At 39.4% G+C, this 26,038-nt stretch overlaps 1 protein-coding gene across 1 annotated transcript in view; it reads left to right on the forward strand.

Moving 5' to 3' along the window:
* Positions 1 to 26,038, forward strand: part of exoc2 (exocyst complex component 2) — a 108,634-nt gene that overhangs the window by 21,262 nt on the left and 61,334 nt on the right. The window contains exons 2-5 of the mRNA XM_061883751.1: positions 5,504 to 5,657; positions 7,709 to 7,885; positions 10,090 to 10,216; positions 23,129 to 23,242. Of these exons, the coding sequence (XP_061739735.1) occupies positions 5,540 to 5,657; positions 7,709 to 7,885; positions 10,090 to 10,216; positions 23,129 to 23,242 (536 nt within the window). The 5' untranslated portion in view covers positions 5,504 to 5,539. The remainder of the gene's footprint in view (positions 1 to 5,503; positions 5,658 to 7,708; positions 7,886 to 10,089; positions 10,217 to 23,128; positions 23,243 to 26,038) is intronic.

Below are 26,038 nucleotides of genomic sequence, written 5' to 3' on the forward strand. Positions count from 1 at the left end.
TATAAAATGTGTGTGTATTTATAATATATATATATTATATATATGTGTGTGTATATATATATATATATATATATATATATATATATATATAATTTATATTGTGTGCGTGTGTTTTTGTTTGTGTGTAAATGATGCACTGTGGCATCCAAATTGCCTGCTGCATGCCCACTCTGTGAATAAGGGAAACGCAAATGTATTATTCACACAAACCCTCATGCCACAGTTGTAAAAACAAAATACGTTGCAGTGTTTCTACGAGGATTTTTTTTAACACTTAGTTTTAAAAGTAACATAAAGTAGCTGCGGTCATTAACAGCACAAAGCACAACAGAAGTAAATTTTGCTCTGCTGCAGTATATCTTTTGTGCATACACTTCTCGCGCTCACCGGTAGCGCCGTAGTGCCTAATAACAAGTAACTTTATGCAACACATAAGTGTAACTATAAGGAGGTTTGACAGAGCAATGATGACAAGTTCATTTTCAAACACTTGCCATCATCCATTCAGTTACAAGTTGACGTACCTTGTCCTTGGAGTTGGCTCAACATGTTGAAGTGTTGCCTGCTTCCGCGGGGACTTTTTTCCTCCATTTTCTGGTGATGGGCTGACTGTCCTCAATTATTTTACCTTCAGCATGCTTTAGCAATCCAAAATACTTCCAGACTTCAGATGTTGTCCTTTTTCTAGGAGGGCAACATCTCAAGAGCAAGGTCTGTGTGTTGTTTTCCACCATTGCAAACGGCGCTGGTGCACGTGCGCCATTTTCGGCGGCGCTGTTGTTGGTGCGTTTTCAGGAAGTGAGCAATGTTGCTTAGAATGCGTTAATAAATTACGGTTTTTCAATAATTTAAGAATCAAACGGTATTACTAACCATCTGGAATTTTACCGCAGTTTATCATTATATTGTTTACCGTTACATCCCTAGTTCATAAGTAAAAAGTCAAGAGTGGTCATGGCATGTTCTTCCTGTAAATGCTGGTCACTTTTTTAGGGCATTACGGAAAATGACAAGGGCGGTCGCGGCACTTGCCGTGGTTAAATTCAAGTTCTGGACTTACTAACTTAATCGTTCAGTAGGGCTGGGCAATATATCGATATAATCGATATATCGCTGGTTTGCCTCTGTGCGATATAGAAAATGACTTTATCGTGATATTCAAGTATACGTTATCACACAGTCGCTTTTAGCTGCTGACATTACACTCACTGCAGGCTCTTCCCACTCTTTGTTGTCTCTCCTTCTCAAAGACATGAAGCGCACTTTCTAACATACGTCACTTACGCCTTTGCAAAGCAGAGAGGTAGCAGCATGGGTAACGTTAGCTGTGGTGCGAGTGGTAATACGAGAAAAAGAAGGTGCAAATCTGGTAACGAAAGAATAATTAATTCCCAAGAAAAACAGCAGGGGGTCCATCGTCTGGCGGTGGTTTGGCTTCAAGTGGGAATATGTCAAACAGACAACCGTAATTTGTTAAGTGTGGGGCAAAGGCGTTGCTTCAAAAAGTAGCATTACTGCTAATATTTAGCATCATTTGCAAAGTCACCTGCTTGAGAATGAAGAGTGATTACTCCGCTTGTCAACATCTCCAATCGGTGCCACACAAACAAAATGCCGAGGCAACTATTTCCACATCAACACAGTATGAAAAAAATAGTGAACAACAGAAGGAGATAACGTCCAGAGTAACCTACCACATAGCGATTTGGTTTCCTATGATGCAGCTAATTTTTATTTGACAGTTATTGAAATATCTTGTGTGACATCATGCACAAAAGTGCACTTTATTGGGTTTAAACTATTGTAGTGGCATTCTGTTCAAAAAGTACACTTTAATTTAATGTTGTTTTGATATGTCATCTTAGTGACATCATGCATAAAAGTGCACTAGCTTGTTTTAAAATGTCTCTGACAATCTTGCACTTTCTGTTTTGAAATGACATGAATGTTTGTGCCACTGCTTAATAACTGTGTAATAAATACACTTTTGGTCGATTAACTTAGTTGTGATTTCCCTCTGCATGAAAGTTTAAATATGAGCATATATTAATGCAGTATGAATAAGAATGTTTTGGTGTAGACACATAGAATCATCATACTGGTGTGATTATATGCGTCAAGTGTTAATTCAAGCTAAGGCAAAAATATCGAGACATATATTGCGTATCGTGACATGGCCTAAAAATATTGAGATATTAGAAAAAGGTTATATCCCCCAGCCCTATTGTTCAGTTTATTACCAATAATCAATGTTTGTGGAGTGCTGAGAGAAATGTGATTAGACAAGTGTGAAAGAAAATGGTCTGAATCTGTCGCTGCCCTTAATACTTTACTTAAATCTTAAATAGGTACTTTTTTTTCTGCTGAAATACCTTTTGCATCATTGATTTCCTGCAGAATGTCCATGCTTATTTACAGTTAAGTTTTGCTCTGCCTAAAGTTACACTTTCTCTAACCTTGGTTTGCTCAGTGTTTGGAGATGATGTGCAAGATTTTCTTTGCTTTCTATGTGACTTGGTCTGTGTGTGTGTGCACGTTCGTCTGATCATGTGCACCCCAGTGTTATTGAGAGAGGTCTGGGCAGTGTTCATGTACAGCCCCCAGAGTAAAGTAAACACAGCGGCCCTTTTTTCATCACAACCGTCAGCAGGCTTTCCCTAGTCTTGTGCTGGAAAGACCACACACCCAGACCACACACACACACACACACACACACACATTAACACGCACATGCAAGCATGCGCGCACATGCACACACACACACGCACACACAAACACCAACACGTACGCACACACACACTAGCACTCACTCACAATATATGTACGTATATACACACTGCACGGTCCACTTTTTAGATTCATCCACATACTGCCTAACAGAACAACACACAGACCACACACACTAGTTATGGCCACTTGCACGCAATCTTGCTGAACATGTAAAATTACTCACATTATCTGCAAGAATAGAAACTATTTTATTATGCTCATGATGTGTAGTACAAAAATATGCAAAATAACGTGTGTTCTATGAGCAAAGCTATTAGTCAAGTGATGGGACATTTTACATTTGTTGGCTGTCATAAACATAAGAGCTTAGTGTAAAATTTACTTTTCCTCTTCCATTCAACCGGGACCTTCCAGAAGAGGGGCATGTTGCATGCTGCTGCCCGGGGTGATTCCTCTATTTGTTTGTCCTTCTTCCCCGTTTCTCTGAAATGCTGCACAGAAACACACAAAAATCAATAGGTTATATCACTTATTCCTCACCAACAACACTGTTGATTTGTCTCTTGCCAAATGATGTACCTTCATGGCTGTGCCTCTCAGTCAAAGAGGGCGGATTGATGTTTTTGGTTTATGTTTGTGTTGTTGCTCCACATTAGAGTCAAACAGTATAAAGATTGTTTCACACAAATAAAAAAGGCATAAAATAAGGTGGGTGAGGACAATAAACCCACAGGTTTTATCCCTTATTTATTAGAATTACCAAACCTCTGCTCAATTTGCCGGTATTATACATTGTATCCAAATAAATAATGATGTAAAACATTGAGAGGAATATGGTATGATATGGTCTTTATCGTCAAAGTACAATAACATTTTGTTTTCAGCACAAACGTGTTCAAAACCCGTGCAACTAGTGTTTGGATCCCATCCATCCATCCATCATCTTCCGCTTATCCGAGGTCGGGTCGCGGGGGCAACAGCCTAAGCAGGGAAACCCAGACTTCCCTCTCCCCAGCCACTTCGTCTAGCTCTTCCCGGGGGATCCCGAGGCGTTCCCAGGCCAGCCGGGAGACATAGTCTTCCCAACGTGTCCTGGGTCTTCCCCGTGGCCTCCTACCGGTTGGACGTGCCTTAAACACCTCCCTAGGGAGGCGTTCGGGTGGCATCCTGACCAGATGCCCGAACCACCTCATCTGGCTCCTCTCGATGTGAAGGAGCAGCGGCTTTACTTTGAGTCCCTCCTGGATGGCAGAGCTTCTCACCCTATCTCTAAGGGAGAGCCCCGCCACACGGCGGAGGAAACTCATTTCGGCCGCTTGTACCCGTGATCTTATCCTTTCGGTCATGACCCAAAGCTCATGACCATAGGTGAGGATGGGAACGTAGACCGACCGGTAAATTGAGAGCTTTGCCTTCCGGCTCAGCTCCTTCTTCACCACAACGGATCGGTACAACGTCCGCATTACTGAAGACGCTGCACCGATCCGCCTGTCGATCTCACGATCCACTCTTCCCTCACTCGTGAACAGGACTCCTAGGTACTTGAACTCCTCCACTTGGGGCAGGATCTCCTCCCCAACCCGGAGATGGCATTCCACCCTTTTCCGGGCAAGAACCATGGACTCGGACTTGGAGGTGCTGATTCTCATTCCGGTCGCTTAACACTCGGCTGCGAACCGATCCAGCGAGAGCTGAAGATCCCGGTCAGATGAAGCCATCAGGACCACATCATCTGCAAAAAGCAGAGACTTAATCCTGCGGTTACCAAACCGGAACCCCTCAACGCCTTGACTGCGCCTAGAAATTCTGTCCATAAAAGTTATGAACAGAATCGGTGACAAAGGACAGCCTTGGCGGAGTCCAACCCTCACTGGAAATGTGTTTGGATCCCACTGTATGCAATATCTGAAGAGCATGGAAAAAAGCATTTCATTGTGGTTTACTCTGCATGTGACGAATAAACTTTGAACCCTTAACCTTGTAGATTAGGCAAAAAAACGGCGTACAAGGTTACTGATGGGTCGCCACAAGGTGACCCGTAAAAGATGGGAAAAAGTAAATGGATGGATAGAGTAAACGCAGCCTTTTTCATTCACATATCTTGGTGGTGTGCAGAGCAACTGTTTGTTATTGCGCTGCGTATTGTGCTTCTTTCTCATCATACATGGCATCATTATACATAACTTGCGAAAATGATTCCACCATAGTAAGGTGATTTTTAGCTCGTAGTTTGTTTGTTGTTGAGTTTTGTTGGCCTCGTATTGTCCCCACTCGCCTGGAGGCTTCGGCTATAGATGCTAGAACAAGTATGTTGGGCCAATGCCTATTTAAAAAAGACTTTGCAGCATGCAGTCCCTTCTTCAACGCCTGTTGTCTCGTTAGCAATAGCATTTGCAATGTTAATGCTTAGGAAGTAAAGGGTAGGGCAAGAGGAGGGAAAAAAATCATTATTAAAATCGCCAGCAACAAAAAATTTCAATATATCGATAAAATCAATACATCGCACAGGCCTAATGTCATGACTGCTTATTACATTGTTGGTGAGTTGCTGTCCATAAGTAATGGTTCACTTTGTTTGTCCAAGCTGGGATTGAAATATTTTTTGGCTCACCAACAATACATATTAGACAATATTTTGTATTTTTTTTTTATTATTCAAGCCTCAAATAAACTATTTGTAAATACATTTGAATCTTGGAATTGTGGGTATTCTCAATGTAAATGTTTTATTTTATGTTTCTTACTTGTGTTTCTCTGTGTTTTCAATTTTAAGGTTTCTATCATCCCGGTGTAACTTCCTCAGATCAAGATGTCTCGTGGTGGTCAAGCCCCGCTCGTCACCGGCATCTCACCAAAGGAGGGTCCAGCCTGGACTAAAGTCACTATTCGTGGTGAAAACCTGGGCACGGGCCCAGCCGATCTCATTGGTATTGTTCTATATATGCAGTTCAGATCAGACACTTACACACACTTATCACTGTCTTCTTTTGTGAAAACTGCCTATTATTATATTATTATTATTATTATGAAATTGTAATAAAGAACAATTACATTTCCAATAAATCAATTCGTAATTCACTGATTATTGTTATTATCAGTCGGTAAAATAATTTTAAATTGAATATTATACTGAATTGTGATTAATATGTAAGTTAATTAACTAACAAATGTAATAAGTGGAAAAAATAATGTGGCCATTTTTCCTGACAGAAATTGGTGTTACTCACTCGTGTGCAAATAACGAATTAAATGACTTGTACAGGGTGTACACCTCCTACCGCTTGAATGCAGCTGAGATAGGCTCCAGCGACCGCTCACGACCCCAAAAGAAAATGGATGGATGGATGGAAATACATTGCAGAGATTAATAGACTTAAATGTTGTGCCCAAACCAGGCCCTCAATTTGCACTTTTTTTGCACCCTTTTGGTTGATTGGTTGCAATTGGTGCACCCTTTGAATCATCGTGATTAGGGTTGTGCGATATAGACAATATATAATATACGTGATATAAATTTGGCCGACGATAGAGCTTTTAATAATATCATCTAGGGCTGAGCGATATTGGCTTTTATTAATATCGCGATATTTTTATGCCATATTGCGATATACGAAATATATTACGATATTTTGCCTTGGCCTTGAATGAACACTTGATGCATATAATCACAGCAGTATGATGATTCTATGTGTCTACATTAAAACATTCTTCTTCATACTGCATTCATATATGCTACTTTTAAACTTTCATGCAGAGATGGAAATCACAACTAAGTCAATTGACCAAAACTGTATTTATTAAATACTCTTCATTCTCTCAAGGGTGACTTTTTAAATGAAAGAACAAATTAATAGTGCTGCTACCTTTTTGCAGTAACACTTCTGCTGCATACTTTGCATATTGCTGTTGTCTGCTGAATATCTTCCCACTTGAAGCCAAACCACCGCCAGATGATGGATCTCCTGCTCTTTATTTTGAAGAATGGCTAAACATGTTACACTACGGGCTTAACGGTGGCAGAGGGGTTAGTGCGTCTGCCTCACAATACGATGGTCCTGCAGTCCTGGGTTCAAACCCAGGCTCGGGATCTTTCTGTTTGGAGTTTGCATGTTCTCCCCGTTAATGCGTGGGCTCCCTCCGGGTACTCCGGCTTCCTCCCACTTCCAAAGACATGCACCTGGGGATAGGTTGATTGGCAACACTAAATTGGCCCTAGTGTGTGAATGTGAGTGTGAATGTTGTCTGTCTATCTGTGTTGGCCCTGCGATGAGGTGGCGACTTGTCCAGGGTGTACCCTGCCTACCGCCCGATTGTAGCTGAGATAGGCGCCAGCGCCCCCCACCACCCCAAAAGGGAATAAGCGGTAGAAAATGGATGGATGGATTTATCAAATGTATACACAATAACAACACAGGTGTTTATCCGGTTGCGAACGAGTTCAATACTTACGTTGTGTCCTTAGTTGAATTTTAGTCATTATTTGAATTAAAATTTAGTCACTAACACAGTACACAAAAAAAACAAAAGACATAAACACATTAAATAGAAGAATTAAATGAAACGGAAATAAAATAAGAGAGAACAATTTCTTACAATTGTTTGACTATAGGGAGGAGGAAGTCGAAGAGGCAAGAGAAGCTGCAGAAGTGTTGATTCTGGTCTTGTAGCCAAAACACTAGCAAACTTTCCATTTCAGTAACACCACTACACTGCTTGGGTAATATTGTCTCTTTCCTATGTGCAGATTCTTTAACACACTCCAGGATACTAGAGCCACGTGGCAGTTATTGGATGTTGTAGTGTTGAGAGTTAATTTTTTGTGTTTAAATTATCCTTCCTTAATGTTGCTGCTCATGAGCTGCACATTGTGTATTATTCCCCTGCGCGCTGTCAAGATACACTTATGGAGGTACATGTATTTTTACTGTTCATCAATAGTTCTACCCATTCACACTTTATCTCTCTTTGCTTCTTTTAGGTCTTTCAATCTGTGGTCATAATTGCCTGCTTACAGCGGAGTGGATGTCAGCCAGCAAAATAGTGTGTCGTGTGGGACCTGCAAAAGACGACAAGGGAGAAATCGTTGTCACAACCAAGTCTGGAGGTTTTGGCACATCCACAGTTTCATTCAAACTGCTCAAACCAGAGAGGATTGGTAAGTACTCCAGCATGATGGCTTTGGTTCTTACTCTTGTAAGCAGTATGATCTTTTACATTATGCTGATAATGACTAACTACCTTATTTTCTGGACCATAGGGCGCACCAGATTATAAGGCACACTGCCGATGAGCGGGTCTATTCAGGTCTTTTTTCATACAAAAGGTGCACCGGATAATAAGATGCATCAAAGGGATCATATTAGGATTTTTTTTTCAAAATTCAAAACATTTCCTTGTGGTTTACATTACCTGTAATGGGGGTTCTTTGATCAAAATGTTGCATAGATTATGTTTTCCAGACCATCTTCAAGTCGCTTTCTAACAGTCGCTTCAGGATGTGCCGTTTTGTGGGCGGTCTTATTTACATGGCTCACTTTCGGCAGCGTCTTCTCCATGTTATCATTGTTGTAGCGGTGTCACGTGCAAGGACGAGAGTGTAAGAAGTGTCAATAGACTTTACTTAAATCAATAATAGAGCAGCATCTCCTCATCCGTTGCTCACTAGTCTAACAACGCCGGAAATGTGTCCCGTGGAAAACCGTCCGACCGGAACTCTCTAATAACTAAAGTTCCGTGGGTGAATTATGTAAACCCACTACACTGGTAGTTTTTAGCGCTTTCACGGTGAGATATAAGTTAAAACTTTACGCTACTTTATTTTAGAAATGGCAACAGCAGAGGGTGAACGTCCCATAACAAGAAGGTAGAGTAAAAGAAGAAGCTTATCTACTACGGCATCGGTACAGACTACAGTGGCGGACCTGCGCTAATTTTCAGGACTTATGCAGATCTCAAATACACATCAGCAGGTAGCAGAAGGTAAGAAAAGTTGGTTTTGCACAATATTGCGAAACAAAACGGCAGATAATATGTCTGCTAATGGTTGCCATTTTGCGGTCGTGATACACACACCATAGTAATACTTGTATCCCTGACTATGGTAGCCATAATGGGCCAACAATCCATCAAGCGGTGCAGCTTCCAAGTCATACTAACACATTTTGACAGATTTTTGAGTGCCGTATGTAATCTTCTTTATTTTCAATGTAACATTTAAAGTTTTGGTGTTTTTACGGTGTCATATTGCAGTCTACACCTATCTCTTGTGTGTGACTACCATCTACTGGTCACACCTATTCTTACACCATGCACCAAATAAAATTGCTCCGAGGTCGGTAAGCACAACCAGAATTATTCCGTACATTTGGTGCTGGTTTTGAGGCTCACTGTCGATTTTTAAGAAAATGAAATGATTTTAAGTGCGCCTTATAGTACGAAAAATACGGTATATGTGCAATTAAAACTGTTAAATATTGGTTCCAATACAGAACTTTAAAAAAGGCCAGTCACAGGTTCCTGCATTAACATATGTTGTAACACATTAAAACGTTCTAAAACTTGTTAATTACCTCTGAACTCCTAAGTTATGACTGAGGTGTACGCTTGTTAAATTTAAGTTAACATCCCGTTAGCATTAATTCAAGCAATCCAAACAAAAGTTCAAATTTTAATGTCAGCATGCTGATGCTAGGTTGCTAGGAAAAGCGTTAGGACCATCTTGACTTAAAATCGGTTGAGAAATGTGATATATGTTCAAGTTTGGAGAAGAACTAGCCTCTGGAAGCACTTCATGATTACCTCAGTGAGAGTCACCGGGCGGTAATCATTTAGGGTGGTGATTGGAGACATCTTCGGCACCGGGATTATTATTGCTGATTTCAGGCAGGACGGGTTAACTGCCTGGGAGAGATTGAAGATCCTGGTAAAGGTGGAGGTGAGCTGGTGGGCGCACGATCTGAGCACCCTGCCAGGAACCCCGTCTGGGCCAGCAGCTTTTCTGAGGAGGTGGGGGCAGGGCTGGAACAGATGCTGCTGTGGTGTCTTGAAGCGAACAAAGAAGCTACTTAGCTCCTCTGCTAGCAGCACACTCAGGTCTGCTGTTGATACATCACAGCCTGTGAAGTTGGTGATGTGGTGTATGCCCTGCCAGACCTCTCGTGAGTTGTTGTTGGACTGGTGGGACTCTATACTATGTTGTGCGCCTTAGCTTTTTTAATTCTAACTAATACTAATAATAACTAATCGTTTTAATTGCAGACCACACTGATAAATCCTAAACCTGGTCCCCTCATTGTTTTGTTGATATATTTTTTTGTATTGCAACCTGATCTTCTCGAATTGTCCTACCTTGTCTTACAGGTATCTTGGACCAGTCGGCTGTGTGGGTTGATGAATTGAACTACTATGACATGAGGACTGACCGCAACAAAGGCATCTCTCTTCTCTCGCTGAGACCCAATAATCCATTGGGTATTGAGATAGACAAGTATGAACAAATGCAAAATAATTCCAAAGCTCAATCAAGAGTTGCAGCTATCTAATAATTTAATAATCGAGTATTCTATCGAATATCCCGATCGATTATACGAGTAATCAAAAAAATTATATTTTTGCTTTGGGAAAAAACAAAAAACAAAAAAAAACAAATATATATATATATATATATATATATATATATATATATACATATATATACATAAAAACCCTGTTTCTATATGAGTTGGGAAATTGTGTTGGATGTAAATATAAACGGAATACAATGATTTGCAAATCCTTTTCAACCCATATTCAGTTGAATGCACTACAAAGACAAGATATTTGATGTTCAAACTCATAAACTTTTTTTTTTTTGCAGATAATAATTAACTTAGAATTTCATGGCTGCAACACGTGCCAAAGTAGTTGGGAAAGGACATGTTCACCACTGTGTTACATCACCTTTTCTTTTAATAACACTCAATAAACGTTTGGAAACTGAGGAAACTAATTGTTGAAGCTTTGAAAGTGCAATTCTTTCCCATTCTTGTTTTATGTAGCGCTTCAGTCGTTCAACAGTCCGGGGTCTCCGCTGTCGTATTTTACGCTTCATAATGTGCCACACATTTTCGATGGGAGACAGGTCTGGACTGCAGGCGGGCCAGGAAAGTACCCGCACTCTTTTTTTTTTTACGAAGCCATGCTGTTGTAACACTTGTCTTGCTGAAATAATCAGGGGCGTCCATGATAACGTTGCTTGGATGACAACATATGTTGCTCCACACCCTGTATGGACTTTTCAGCATTAATGGTGCCTTCACAGATGTGTAAGTTACCCATGCCTGGGGCACTAATGCACCCCCATACCATCACAGATGCTGGCTTTTGAACTTTGCGCGTATAACAATCCGAATTGTTATTTTCCTCTTTGTTCTGGAGGACACCACGTCCTCTGTTTCCAAAAATAATTTGAAATGTGGAATCGTCGGACCACAGAACACCTTTCCACTTTTCACCAGTCCATCTTAAATAAGCTCGGGCCCAGCCAAGCCGGCGGCGTTTCAGGATATTGTTTATAAATGGGTTTGGCTTTGCAAAGTAGAGTTTTAACTTGCACTTACAGATGTAGCGACCAACTATAGGTAAAGACAGTGGTTTTCTGAAGTGTTCCTGAGCCCATGTGGTGATATCCTTTACACACTGATGTCGGTTTTTGATGCAGTACCGCCTGAGGGATCGAAAGTCGGTAATATCATCACTTACGTGCAGTGATTTCTCCAGATTCTCTGAACTTTTTGATGATTTTACGGACCGTAGATGGTAAAATCCCTAAATTACTTACAATAGCTCGTTGAGAAATGTTGTTCTAAAACTGTTCGACAATTTGCTTACAAAGTGGTAACCCTCACACCATCCTTGTTTGTGAATTACTTAATGATTATTTGCAAAAAATATATATATTTATCAGTTTGAACATCAAATATGTTGTCTTTGTAGCATATTCAACTGAATATGGGTTGAAAATGATTTGCAAATCATTGTATTCTGTTTATATTTACATCCAACACAATTTCCCAACTCCTATGGAAATGGGGTTTATATATATATATATATATATATATATATATATATATATATTAGGGCTGTGAATCTTTGGGTGTCCCACGATTCGATTCAATATCGATTCTTGGGGTCACGATTCGATAATATATCGATTTTTTTTTTCCCGATTCGATTCTCGATTCAAGAACGACATTTTTCCGATTCAAAACGATTCTGTATTCATTCAATACATAGGATTTCAGCAGGATCTACCCCAGTCTGCTGACATGCTTGCAGAGTTGTAGATTTAAAAAAAAAAAAAGCTTTGATAATTGCAATAAGGTAAATTTGTTTTAACTATTAAACGGACCAAAAATATGACTTATTTTATCTTTGTGAAAATATTGGACACAGTGTGTTGTCAAGCTTATGAGATGCGATGCAAGTGTAAGCCACTGTGACACTTTATTTTTATTTTCATAAATGTCTAATGATAATGTCAATGAGGGATTTGCAATCACTGCTATGCTGAAATTATAACTAATATTGATACTGTTGTTGATAATATTCATTTTTGTTTCACTACTTTTGGTTTGTTCTTTGTCGTGTTTGTGTTTCCTCTCAATTGCTCTGTTTATTGCAGTTGCTGGGTCAGGTTTGGTTTTGGAATTTGACTGCATTGTCATGGTATTGCTGTGTAGTGGTTTGTTGGATTGATAAAAAAATGAAAATCGATTCGATTCGTATTCGAATCGATTTTTTCCCACACACCCGATATAGATATATATATATATATATATATATTTTTTTTTTTTTATTGTCCTGTCCAGCTTCTCAGGCAAATTTTATCGAGGGTGAACTTGTGCTTTTGTGGTATGCAAGCTCCACTTTGCAATGTTTGCATACTACTGCGTTTGCCTTCGGTTTTAGTGTGAAGTGTTCTTAGACCTTGGACAACTTTTGTCGCTTCTTAATTCCCTCGTTTTGCTATGGCTCTGGTCCACTGCTTTCTGCGGCGTCTGCCATTGCGAGTTATGTCGGTGAAAAAGTTTTCTAAATCCAAGCGTATTTAAAAGAGCGGTGTCGTTCAGTGCTGGGGGCGTATGATCTGTGACGTAAACACGCTATGCATTACCTAAACACTGAAACGAAACGAAACCTGAGCTGCCATGTCCACACAAACACAGAGAGTTTCAAAAACACATATTTGAGGTTAAAACAATCTCCATCCACACAAGTGTAGTTTCAAAACTGTCTATGGCTACACACAAACGCATACACCTCCTGTCATGCACATTCAGAAGCCTGATTTGGATATACAATGACATGTACCTTAACTTTAAAACCAGCTTGCACGTACACACATCAAAATGGGTTTTGCAACATTCCCGCCGGCACAAATGACAGTCAGCTGTTTTGGACAGGATTGCTGTGAAACTCCACCTGATGGGACAACTTTGACAAGCAAGACATTTTGCTCTGTGTCATAAGAAAGATGCAACATTATCTTATGTTTTTAGTCCTTGCTTCCATTTGTGTAGATGGAGAAAAAGCAACCAAGCAACTAAAAAAAACATAATATAGCATTCCTCCCTGTAGTCTGTACTGCTGTTAAAGACAATACACACTTCATTGCACATGTACCATATCACTATACTGTATCGATGATTAAATGCTTTATAATTCCCCTAAACATGCAAAAAGGTTAACTTGGCTTGTTATAGCGTGCTGATTTAAGAAATAGTGTACACTTCACTGCACATGTTAGTGTTAGGTTTCAGCAGCACAGATGTGCATTCGCTTTTTAATGATGTTCCCAGGGCTCTGTGTGCGTGCAGGCTGGTTTCAAAGATAATGTACATGTCATTGTATGTCTAGTATATCAAAGTAAACATAATAGGATGTGTAATACCGCCAAATCAGCTATTGCTGCTTTTTTCAGGCTTCTGATTGAACAAAATGTGCATGACAGCCAGTGTATGTGTTTGTTTGTAGACATAACAGTTGAAACTACACTTTTGTGAATGGAGATTGGTTTAACCCCAAATTTTTTGAACTTTTTATGTTTAAGCGGACATGGCATAAGACACAACTGTCATTTGTTCGGTCACTTCTGTGGCCTACTATTTCAGTTGGTACAGTAAGTTAGTTGTTCATAACCAAATGATTGGCATTTCATCTATGTTGTGTCACATCAATATCTATGAGACAACCTTACTGTTCTCCTGAAAAAATGATTGTGCTCAACAAAGACCTACCTGGCAACAAGAGCATTTACAAACTTAAGGCACATAAAAAGAACGGAAGAAATCCATGTTGCTGCCCCCGCTATCTAGGTAATAACTCTATTTCAGTTTTGAAGTTTAACAATAAATCAAGTAAAATTCCTGAAGTTTGAGTGATCACACAGCAAAATACTTTTCCATCTATTCATTTTCTACCGCTCTCGGTGTCGCTGGGTTGGCTGGACCGTATTCTAGCTGCATTCGGACACCTTGGAAAAGTCACCACATCATTGCAGGGCCAACACAGAAAGACAGACAACCAATCATACTCACATTCACACATTAGGGTCAATTTAATGTTGCCAATCAACCTATCCCCAGGTACATTACTTTGGAGGTGGGAGGGATGTCTATTTTCTCAATTACCTTGTGCTTAATCTACTAAGGTCCATAAAGCATATGCTAAAAAGCATACACAAATTATACAATTGTGTGTAGTGTTCGTGGACTTGTGTGTGATCCAATAAGACTGTGTGTTTGATTGATTGATTGAAACTTTTATTAGTAGATTGCACAGTTCAGTACATATTCCATACAATTGACCACTAAATGGTAACACCCGAATAAGTTGTTCAACTTGTTTAAGTCGATGTCCCCGTTAATCAATTCATGTTAGACATGGTGTACAATTGATAAAAAGTGCATAAGTGGTGCAGACTGCCGTATTTAAAGGAGAACCACACTTTTTTGGAACTTTTGCCGATCATTCACTATCATTATGAAAAACAGGACGATGTATGGATTTTTTTAATGCATTCTAAATATTGAATAAACATATATTAAAGTCTGCTTACAGCGCGGCCAATGGGAGGTCCTCTATTCCACCCATAAAATCCAATAACTAACCATTCAAAAAACGCTAGAGACAAAAAGACATTCTGTGACTTAAATATTAAAGGTGCCATATGTAATAATGTGGCCATAAATGGTACTGCAATCACTGTCAACATTCTGTAGACCCCTCCCACTCTCCATGACTGAGGTTGCCAGATACGCAGCCAAATCCTGCTCCAAGGCACTTCAAAGGGCAATCAACGAGTCCTACGGTGTAGGTTTCTCTTATTTATGCTTCTTGGAAGATGGTTTACAATTTAATTATGCCACATTTTACTGATGTCGATTAGTCAATTGTATTTGTAATTTTACACAGCATGATTTTCGTCGGGAGTCAGGACAGATTGTTGGCATTACCCTGCTAAAATGTCTAGTTTGACCGCACGGACCACCATCGAAATAATTACATATTATAATATATTATTTATTGCATAGGCCTACTTTGATGGCAAACCAAGGCCAACAATAAAATTACCGCCACATTTCGTTCAGCATAACTTCATGTTGCATCCAACCTGATACACTGCATTTTCTTCCATGTACTCACATCACCATCTTTCAGTGCAGAGTGTGATTCTGAGGACCAACCCACATTATGCATAAACCACATTATGTATAAATCATATAGCTTACTACCATGTCAATACACAAAGTACAAAATCATTACATGTAATGCATTATATTGTGCCAAGCAAATGCCAGCCCATGTGTGCCTGATGCACATACAGTACCGGAAACCGCAATTCGTTGTTCTAATGTTGGAACGCATTTCATCAGCGGATCAGCATATTGAGATTGAAAAAGGTGCTGACACTACCCATATTCACAAAGGTTTTATTTGTCGAAAATATATTTTGCCCTGTCAGTTTGATGTCACATCTACATACAGGCTAACAGGCATATATTTCCCCCATTAGCCTGTATGTCAATGTGTCAATGACCAGTCTAGCATGCTTAGCATTACGCTAGGAGCTGAGCATCCGCTAAGCATTCATTGCACGAATATAAAAGCTTTGTTAGACAACATCATAGACTATATTGGACAATATAGTTTACATACAAAATGTCGATTTCCATTTATTACAAGTAGTAAGAAAATGTAAATGCATTACTTACCTCCTAAACTGGAAATTAGCACGTTTGGCCTCAGATGAGGCTGTGATAGGCACCAGCGCCCCCCATTACCCCAAAGGGAATAAGCGGTAGAAAATAGATGGATGGATGGGCCTTAGATGAAAACATTCTCTCCGCCTTCAATCGTCTCTGTCTTTCAAAGGCATCCCGATACAAATCCTTGTTTTCCTGGCTTTGTCATGAATAAGTAGAGACTCTTAATGATGCCTTTTAGATTGATTAAGGTCTGACATGTTTAGTAACTTTACCAGTGGCCGTAGCTAGACAAAGGTGGTGGTGCGTAACTGGCAACCTGGATGTGACACACTCACAGACTTTCTAATTTGTTAAAATCATGCAGTGCGAGGCATCGAAATGAAAACAATAACAATATTTTGGGACTGTAAATCTAATTTTGAAATTAGCATATCCCGGCTGAACTACCGTTATCAGTTATAGAGGTATTCGAAAAGAACATTTATTAATGCCTTTTGACATATCAGGGTCATTTAATAATGACTTGACATAACATTATTACATTTGGCACGTTTAACCAAGTATTAAAGGGGACCATTATTACAATTTCAGAAGGGTTAAAACCAATAAAAATCAGTTCCCAGTGGCTTATTTTATTTTTCGAAGTTTTTTTCAAAATTTTACCCATCATGGAATATCCCGAAAAAAGGCTTAAAAGTGCCTGATTTTCGCTATCTGTGAAGCCACCGTCAATTTTCCTGTGACGTCATGCAGTGATGCCAATTTAAACAAACATGGCTGATAGCACAGCAAGATATAGCGTCATTAGCTCGGATTCAGACTCGGATTTCAGTGGTTTAAGCGGTTCAACAGATTACGCATGTATTGAAACGGATGGTTGGAGTATGGAGGCAGATAGCGAAAACAAAATTGAAGAAGAAACTGAATAGCTATTGACTCTATTCGGCCCTGGCTGCCTTAGCATCGCCGGTAAAATATGCAGACCAAACGATCGGGACTTTCGCATCTTGTGACACTGAAACAACTTCAATCCGTCCATTGGTAAGTGTTTGTTTGGCATTAAATGTGGGTGGAGGGAAACGCTGGATGCAAATATAGCTACAAATGTACATACAGCTAGCCTAAATAGAATGTCAGCATTGATTAGCTGGCAGTCATGCCGCGACCAAATATGTCTGATTAGCACATAAGTCAATAACATCAACAAAACTCACCTTTGTGATTTCGTTGACTTTATCGTTGGAAATGCATCTGCAGGATATCCATACATCTCTGTGCCATATCTGCCTTAGCATCGCCGGTAAAATGTGCAGACCAAACGATCGGGACGTTCGCATCTTGTGACACTGGAGCAACTTAAATCCGTCAATTGGTGATTGTTTGTTTGGCATTAAATGTGAATGGAGGGAAAGGCTGGATGCAAATATAGCTACAAATGTACGCACAGCTAGCCTAAATAGCATGTTAGCATCGATTAGCATGCCGTGCTAATCGATGCACACTTTACGTAAATCAACTTAAATCAGTCCCTGATCGTGTTACACCCTCCGACAACACACCGACGAGGCATGATGTTTCCACGGTACGGAAAACAGTCGAAAAAACGGAAAATACCAGAGGTGATATGACTCTATGTTTATAATGTGTTTGAGAAAATGGCGGATTGACTACCTAGGTGACGTCACAACGTGACGTCATCGCTCCGAGAGTAAATAATAGAAAGGCGTTTAATTCGCCAAAATTCACCCATTTAGAGTTCGGAAATCGGTTAAAAAAATATATGGTCTTTTTTCTGCAACATCAAGGTATATATTGAAGCTTACATAGGTCTGGTGATAATGTTCCCCCTTAATGACACTGTTACTATAAGCGCGAACGCAGACAAACTACCGTGTGTGCCTATGTCTGCATCAGTGGTTCTCAACCTTTTTTCAGTGATGTACCCCCTGTGAACATTTTTTTAATTCAAGTACCCCCTAATCAAAGCAAAGCATTTTTGGTTGAAAAAAAGAGACAATGAAGTAAAATACAGCACTTTGCCGTCAGTTTCTGATTTATTAAATTGTAAAACAGTGCAAATTATTGCTAATTTGTAGTGGTTTTTCTTGAACTATTTGGGAAAAAAGATAAAAATATCTAAAAACTTATTGAACAATAAACAAGTGATTCAAATATAAATAAAGAATTCTACACATAGAAGTAATCATCAACTTAAAGTCCCCTCTTTGGGGATTGTATTAGAGATCCATCTGGATACATGAACTTAATTCTAAACATTTCTTCACAAAAAAATACATCTTTAACATCAGTATTTATGGAATATGTCCACAAAAAATCTCACATACCCCTTGGTATACCTTCAAGTACCCCCAGGGGTATGCGTGCCCCCATTTGAGAACCACTGGTCTACATCATAGAGTGGTCTGCTGTTTCCTCGCTTCCCTGCTCCTTGGAAGTTTATTGTAGATCATAAATCCTGCCTTTCACCTAGAAAGTAGATAGCTTAGTTTTTGATTGATTGATTGATTGATACTTTTATTATTAGATTGCACTGTACAGTACATATTCCGTACAATTGACCACTAAATGGTAACACCCGAATAAGTTTTTCAACTTGTTTAAATCGGGGTCCACGTTAATTAATTCATAGTACAAATATATACTATCAGCAAAATACAGTCATCACACAGTTTAATCATCATAGTATATAAATTGAATTATTTACATTATTTACAATCCGGGGGGTGGGATGAGGAGCTTTGGTTGATGTCAGTACTTCAGTCATCAACAATTGCATCAACAGAGAAATGGACATTGAAACAGTGTAGGTCTTACATAGTAGGATATGTACAGCCAGCAGAGAACATAGTGAGTTCAGATAGCATAACAACAAGTATATACATTAGAAGTACATTTGATTATTTACATTAGGTTATTTATAATCCGGGTACATGGGATGTGAATGGAGTAGGGTATTAGTAAAGGGTTGAAGTTGCCTGGAGGTGTTGTTTTAGAGCGGTTTTGAAGGAATATAGAGATGCACTTACTTTTATACCTGTTGGGAGTGCATTCCACATTGATGTGGCATAGATAGAGAATGAGTTAAGACCTTTGTTAGATCGGAATCTGGGTTTAACATGGTTTGTGGAGCTCCATGGAGCTGGTGTTTTGGTTATGGTGGTCATTTACGTTAAGGAAGTAGTTTGACATGTACTTCGGTATCATGGAGGTGTAGCAGATTTTATAGACTAGGCTCAGTGCAAGTTGTTTTACTCTGTCCTCCACCCTGAGCCAGCCCACTTTGGAGAAGTGGGTTGGAGTGAGGTGTGATCTGGGGTGGAGGTCTAAAAGTAACCGGACTAGCTTTTTCTGGGATGTTTGGAGTCTAGATTTAAGGGTTTTGGAGGTGCTGGGGTACCAGGAGGTGCAAGCGTAATCAAAAAAAGGTTGAATGAGAGTTCCCGCTAGAATCTTCAAGGTGCTTTTGTTGACCAGATAGGAGATTCTGTAGAGGAATCTCGTTCTTTGGTTGACCTTTTTGATTACCTTGGTTGCCATTTTATCACAGGAAAGATTAGCCTCTAGAATGGAACCTAGGTAGGTGATCTCATCTTTCCTGATGATAACAATGTCACCCACTTTTATAGTGAAGTCACTGACTTTCTTAAGGTTGATATGGGACCCAAATACCTAAGTGTATGGATAGTTTGTTGTCAGCGAGCCAGGTGCAAATATTAAGGAGTTTAGCACTGAGGATTTGTTCCACCTGTGACTTGTCCTTGCCGGATACCAGCAGGGCCGAGTCATCCGCAAACAGGAACAATTCACAGTGGCATGCTGATGGCATGTCATTTCCTAGTATACTGCCTGGGGTACTCCCCAGCTTACTGAGAGGGGAGGGGACACGGTGCTGTTTACCTCTACCACCTGTTTCCTCCTCTCCAAGTAAGATTGCATCAAGCTCGATGAGGTTTTACCGAATCCGATTGCTCTGAGCTTATCCAACAGTATAGCGTGGTTAACAGTGTCAAAGGCCGTCTGAATGTCCAGCATGACCATGCCGCAGTATTTGCCCACGTCCACCTCATGTTTGATGTGGTCGGTCAGATAGAGAACGTATGTGTCAGTGGAGTGGTTAGTTCTAAAGCCGGATTGGAATTTGTACTTTAGTTTATTAGTTGCAAGGTATCTATCAACCTGTTCATAAACTATTTTTTCCATTACTTTCAAAATGGAACTGAGAATAGAAACAGGTCGGTAGTTAACAGGTTCTAATTTGCTTCCTTTTTTATAAAGGGGGGTTACTCTTGCTATCTTGAAATCCTTGGGTATTTGGCCTTGTTTGATTGAGAGGTTTATTATATGTGTGATTATTGGGGCAATGGTGGTGGCAGAGTCCATAAGGAATCTGGAGGGGATTTTGTCAAGGCCGGTGGCCTTGTTTGGGTGGAGCGCGCTCAATTTATTAAGCACCTCGTTAGCTAAGACCATTTCTAATTTGAAATTGTTGTTGGTTACTCCTAGCTTTCTGTAGAAGACTTCAATGTGTTTCACACCAAAGCGACCATAATGATGGGACAGCTTGTTAATGAGAGTTGTGGCTATGCTTGTGAATATAATCCAACAAGTGGGTTCACATTGACAGCCATTTAGGACCCAGAACTGATGAGAACGATACGAAAAGACACTTGGTTCCTTCCTCAAGTGTATATATATATTGCTGAATAATCTGTTTATTATTTTTTTTTTAATGAAGGATTGATATTAAGGATTCGTAGTATAAAGCTGCAGAACAATATCCTCTTTTATCACAGCTATTTTTGCTTAACTTTCAATTTGAACGTGCTGTACATTTCAAATGTATTAAATGTAGAGGTAAAACAGCTCCCGCAGTATCGTGTTAGTAAATGGTAAATGGTTGTACTTGTATAGCGCTTTTCTACCCCTTTTTAAGGAGCCCAAAGCGCTTTGACAGTATTTCCACATTTACCCATCCACACACACATTCACACACTGATGGCGGGAGCTGCCGTGTAAGGCGCTAACCAGGACCCATCAGGAGCAAGGGTGAAGTGTCTTGGCCAAGGACACAACGGACGTGACTAGGATGGTAGAAGGTGGGGGTTGAACCAGTAACCCTCAGATTGCTGGCACGGCCACTCTCCAAACTTTGCCACGCCGTCCCCAGTGTTAATTAATCACATAGCGTATGCGAAACATGCTTTGCATTGTGGCCGTTCTGATAATCAGGATGCACTCTGCATATTTAAGAAGACAGACACGCTAAATAGATTGCGCTCATTATTTTGTTCATTTATTTTGCTCACCCCTTTGGTAGAAGGGTTTGTGTGTGTTCTCTAGTTTGCATGTGTTTTACTACATGCAAACCTTTGGTAGATCAGGTTCTTACTGTAGCAGGCTTGTGCGTGTGACTACAGAGTTGGGGGTTAGCTGGTTTGGAATTATTTGTGTAAGATTTGGGTCATTAGTATATATCAAGTTTCCCTAATGAAGCACTAGTTACACTGTGAGCAACCAATCATCACACACTTAGCTTCAGCTTCCCGTATCAAACTTAGTACAATACTTCATAGCAGCATACTGACTTTTACTGACAGAAACAAACATCTTTGTTAGTTTTTTACAATTTAATTTGCCACTCGTAATAGCATATGGTAAGTAGTACACACCAACAATTCATGATCCAGTATTTTGTGGTTCATCTGCATAAAAGCACCAGTTCGGGGTACCTGGATTAAATTAGATAAATCTATATTATGGATCTAGGCAAATGCCCTCAGGGAAGTTAGGTTACAATAACAGCAACACCATATGCAGTATGTAAGTAAGTACATTGTATCTATAAAGCGCTTTTAAAAATAAATAAATCACAAAGCGCTGCACAAAACATAAGGATACAAAGTGGATTAAAAATGATAGTTAAAAAGTGCATTAACTAAAAGCTTTACTAAAAAGAGAAGTTTTCAAATGTTTCTTAAAAGTTTCAACACAGTCAAGATCATGGAGCGACTGGTGCAAATTATTCCAGAGTCTCGGAGCTTTAGCCTGGAATGCCAGGTCTTCACAGGTTTTAAAAAGAGTTTTGGGGATCTTTTCGAAGACCCTGGCCTGAAGACCGGAGGCTGCACCCTGAAGAGTAGGGGCATAGCAAGTACTGAGGGGCCCCACCATGCAACGCACGGAATGTCAGGACTAAAAGGTATACTGGATAGTTGCAAAAGCAGCACAGCACACAGGGTAATTGGATAATAGATACAATAGAATAATAAAGTATGATTACAAAAATGTCTGTATAATGCAAACCAAGGCAGAGTGTCATTAATTCACAATCTCCTGTACCTTTTTCCATTTAAAATCTTCCTACCATGTTCAGCTCTCACCCTCCATCCCACTATGGGTTCTGCAGTTTAATGGCAAAAGGAACGACTTACTTTTTAATGTGTTGGTTTGGACTTTCTTGCGCACAGATGACGAGGGTGGCTGGCGTCATTTATAATATCGAGCAGTCTTTTTTGGAGAACTTGTCTCTACAACCATCACATAGGATTCCGGCTCCTTGCCAATCACAGAAACAGCGTACCTTTTTAGCTTGTAGCCTACAGGAGTTCTTCTTGAAAGTGCTGCTCCCTCGCCCCAATATTAAAATATTACACTGGCAACTACAGACTGGTGTAACGTCTACAGGAGGTCCGACCCTTCCTTTACATTTGCCCCGTGTAATACACTACTACAGACAGAGGTAACTGTGGGAGCAGACTACTTCCACCTCGCTTCCCTCGATCAGAGCTGGTCACTTGCTTGTGTAGGACTTCCAAAGTCTGTAACCTGCTCTTTGGATTTAACATTGTTAAGCTGAGGACCGTGATATCCAAAGGTGGCTTAATGTCTTCTGTATGAATTTAAATGACAAAATTCAGCATATGCTGTGGTGGGTACCTGTCAAGGTCAAGACTTTAGTTCTAACCCAAAACACCCTAAGCTGTCTGATCAGTTAAAGTTGTACCAACCTTGCACCCAAAGTCAGCTTCCCTCTGACTCTGAACATAATCATTGGTATTAAAAAATAATGCAATTTTGAATTAGATAGTTTTACTATTTTAGTGTAACCATGTTTGTCTTTGTTTTCATAGAGGGAAACTCCCACTGAAAGACGTCGAGATGACATTTCCAGGGATGAGTGGAGACTTCACCAGTGAGAACTTCTCCGCCACCTGGTATCTCATCGAAAACCATGCAAGCACTGGGTATGTCTTTGGTTAAAAATCTATTTTCTAAGAATTACCTGAGCAAGAATATGAACATATCCTTATTAATTGGGAAATAATTTCAGTATATACAATACAGCTATTAAAAAAACTTAGAAAAATTAGACTGTGTGTGAATGCTATTCTATGCGCCCTCAGCCCTCTATGGCCCACCCTGCTACACACGGGCAATGAATGGGGTGGAGGGACCCACACTGATATTCTCTCAGAATTACCAGCAACTTCCCTGGAAGGCTATAAAAATATAGTGAACATGCAGATGAAAAATGTAAGCGTTTTGTTGATGGAATATGAATAATTATGGAAAAAAAATGTAAATGTGTCTAAAACCTGAATAGCCAAAATGTCCTCCCATTCATCCATTTTCTTCCGCTTGTCCCTTTTTGGGGTCGCAGGGGGTGCTGCAGCCTATCTCAGCTGCATTTGGGCGGTAGGCGGGGTACACCCTGGACAAGTCATCACCTCATCGCAGGCCAAAATGTCCTGAAAAAATTTAACCTTTTCAGCTTAGAATAGGTTGTGACGTATAGAAGCACAAATAATTATTATAATATTTTTTGTAGGAAGCTTTGGAATTAAGGAAATAGTGGGAAATTTTGGAGTGTGTACAAAAATCATGGAAGTCCTGAAAGAACTGCAAAGTTTCAAACATTTCAGGGATAAGATACATGTGACACCTATGAATTATGAAATATCTATTCATTTTCAGTGTGAATTTTGTCCCAATAATATAAGTAATTACTGAAAATGCGCAAGTTGTTTCCATGTTTGCAAAGTTTCAATCATTTGAGGGATTAGATACATGTGGCGCCTATGAATTATGAAATATCTATTCATTTTCAGTGTGAATTTTGTCCCAAATAGTATAGGGAATTACTGAAAATGCGCAAGTTGTTTGGAATGTTTCAGTATGGAATCTGGGATAGAATAACAGAATGGAGAAGGCATTTTTTGTTTGGAAATGTTGTATGGCTTATGGGGAATGTGAGAATTTTTGCAGTGTGGAAAATAGCAAGCTTGATTGTTGCTATGCTGGAATAGTTTTGATTTGGTTCAGAAATGTGATTTGTACTTTACTAAAAAAAAAAAAAAAATCTTTAAGCTGGGAAGTGGTAAATTGAATGAAACATTTTATGGAATAATACAGCTAGATAGCCTGAATGTTTTGAATGGCAGAATTAGAATACTAAGGTTTTTTTTTTTACATACTACCATGTGTGTGAATTTATGAATTAATAATTGTAATTGTGAACTAAGTTAATATAATATCCAGACATGTTTGTTCCAAGAAAAAAAATCAGTTACTGGTTATACAGTGTGTTATTTTGGACTCTCCTGCCTTCCTCTCCCCTTTCTGTAACCTCGACCTCATAATCCTGTATGACAAGGCACACTATTTTGACTTTGCTGCCTGAATGTTTGTTCCTGCAAAGGAAACCCCACTCTCGACACTGTAGTTACACGTACTCTGTGTATAGGACACAATTGTCTGTGATTGTATCTATAAATCAACATCCATGCTCTTATGTGGCTACATAAAGTAAAATATATATTTTGTATTCTTTTATTGCATATTTATTTATCTTTAAATTTTGTTAGATCTAATAGTACATCTTATGGTATTCTAATATAGTAATCGAATGATGTTATGTTATTATGTTTACCTACGTATAGAGCAAAGAAAAGCAACATCAAATAAAAACCACAAAATTATAATACTTGCTATCAAAACAGGTAAAAAGTTTGTTTTCCAGACAGGATATTATAATGATATCTTCCGTTTCATTGTGAAAATTCCTAAGTATTTTTTTGATTAATTGCTTGCTTACTTTTTTGCACACTCTTAGCATTCTTTCAATGAGCTTCAGGAGGTAGTCATATTGTGATAGAGTGATTGAAGCACATACTTGTTGGTCACAAAAAACATTCATGAAGTTTGGTTCATTTATGGATTTATTATGGGTCTATTGAAAATGTAACCAAACCTGCTGGGGTCAAAAGTATATATACAGCAATGTTGATATCTGGTTACATATCCCTTGTCAAGTTTCAGTGCAATAAGGCACTTTTGGTAGCCATCCACACGCTTCTACCAAGCTTCTGGTTGAATTCTTGACCACTTTTCTTCTCAAAATTGGTGCAGTTCAGCTAAATTTCAGTCAGGACTTGGGGAAGGCCATTCTAAAACCTTAATTGTAGCCTGATGTAGCCATCCCTTTACCACTTTCGACGTGTGTTTAGGGGTCATTGTCCTGTTGGAACACCCAAGACCCAACCTCCGGGCTGATGATTTTAGGTTGTCCTGAAGAATTTGGACATAATCCTCCTTTTTCATTGTCCCATTTACAGAGCATAATACTACCACCACCATGCTTGACAGTAGGGTGGTGTTCCTGTGATTAAAGCCCTCACATTTTCTCCTCCAAACATATTGCTGGGTATTGTGCCTAAATAGCTAATTTTGTGTTTCATCACGTCAATTCAACCAGAAGCTTCAACCAAAAGCGCCTTATTGCAGTGAAACTTGCCAAGGGACATGTAACCAAATATTAACATTCCTGTATGTATACTTTTGACCCAGCAGATTTGGTAACATTTTCAGTAAATCCACAAAAGTTCATAAAAGAACCAAACTTCATGAATGTTTTTTGTGACCAACAAGTATGTGCTTCAATCACTCTATCACAAACAAATAAGAATTGTAGAAGTTATTGGAAACTCAAGGGGGGCATGACATTATGTCATTGTGTAAGTGTATGTAAACTTTTGACCAAG

Source organism: Nerophis ophidion, linkage group LG22, assembly GCF_033978795.1.
Source record: "Nerophis ophidion isolate RoL-2023_Sa linkage group LG22, RoL_Noph_v1.0, whole genome shotgun sequence".
NCBI lineage: Eukaryota > Metazoa > Chordata > Actinopteri > Syngnathiformes > Syngnathidae > Nerophis > Nerophis ophidion.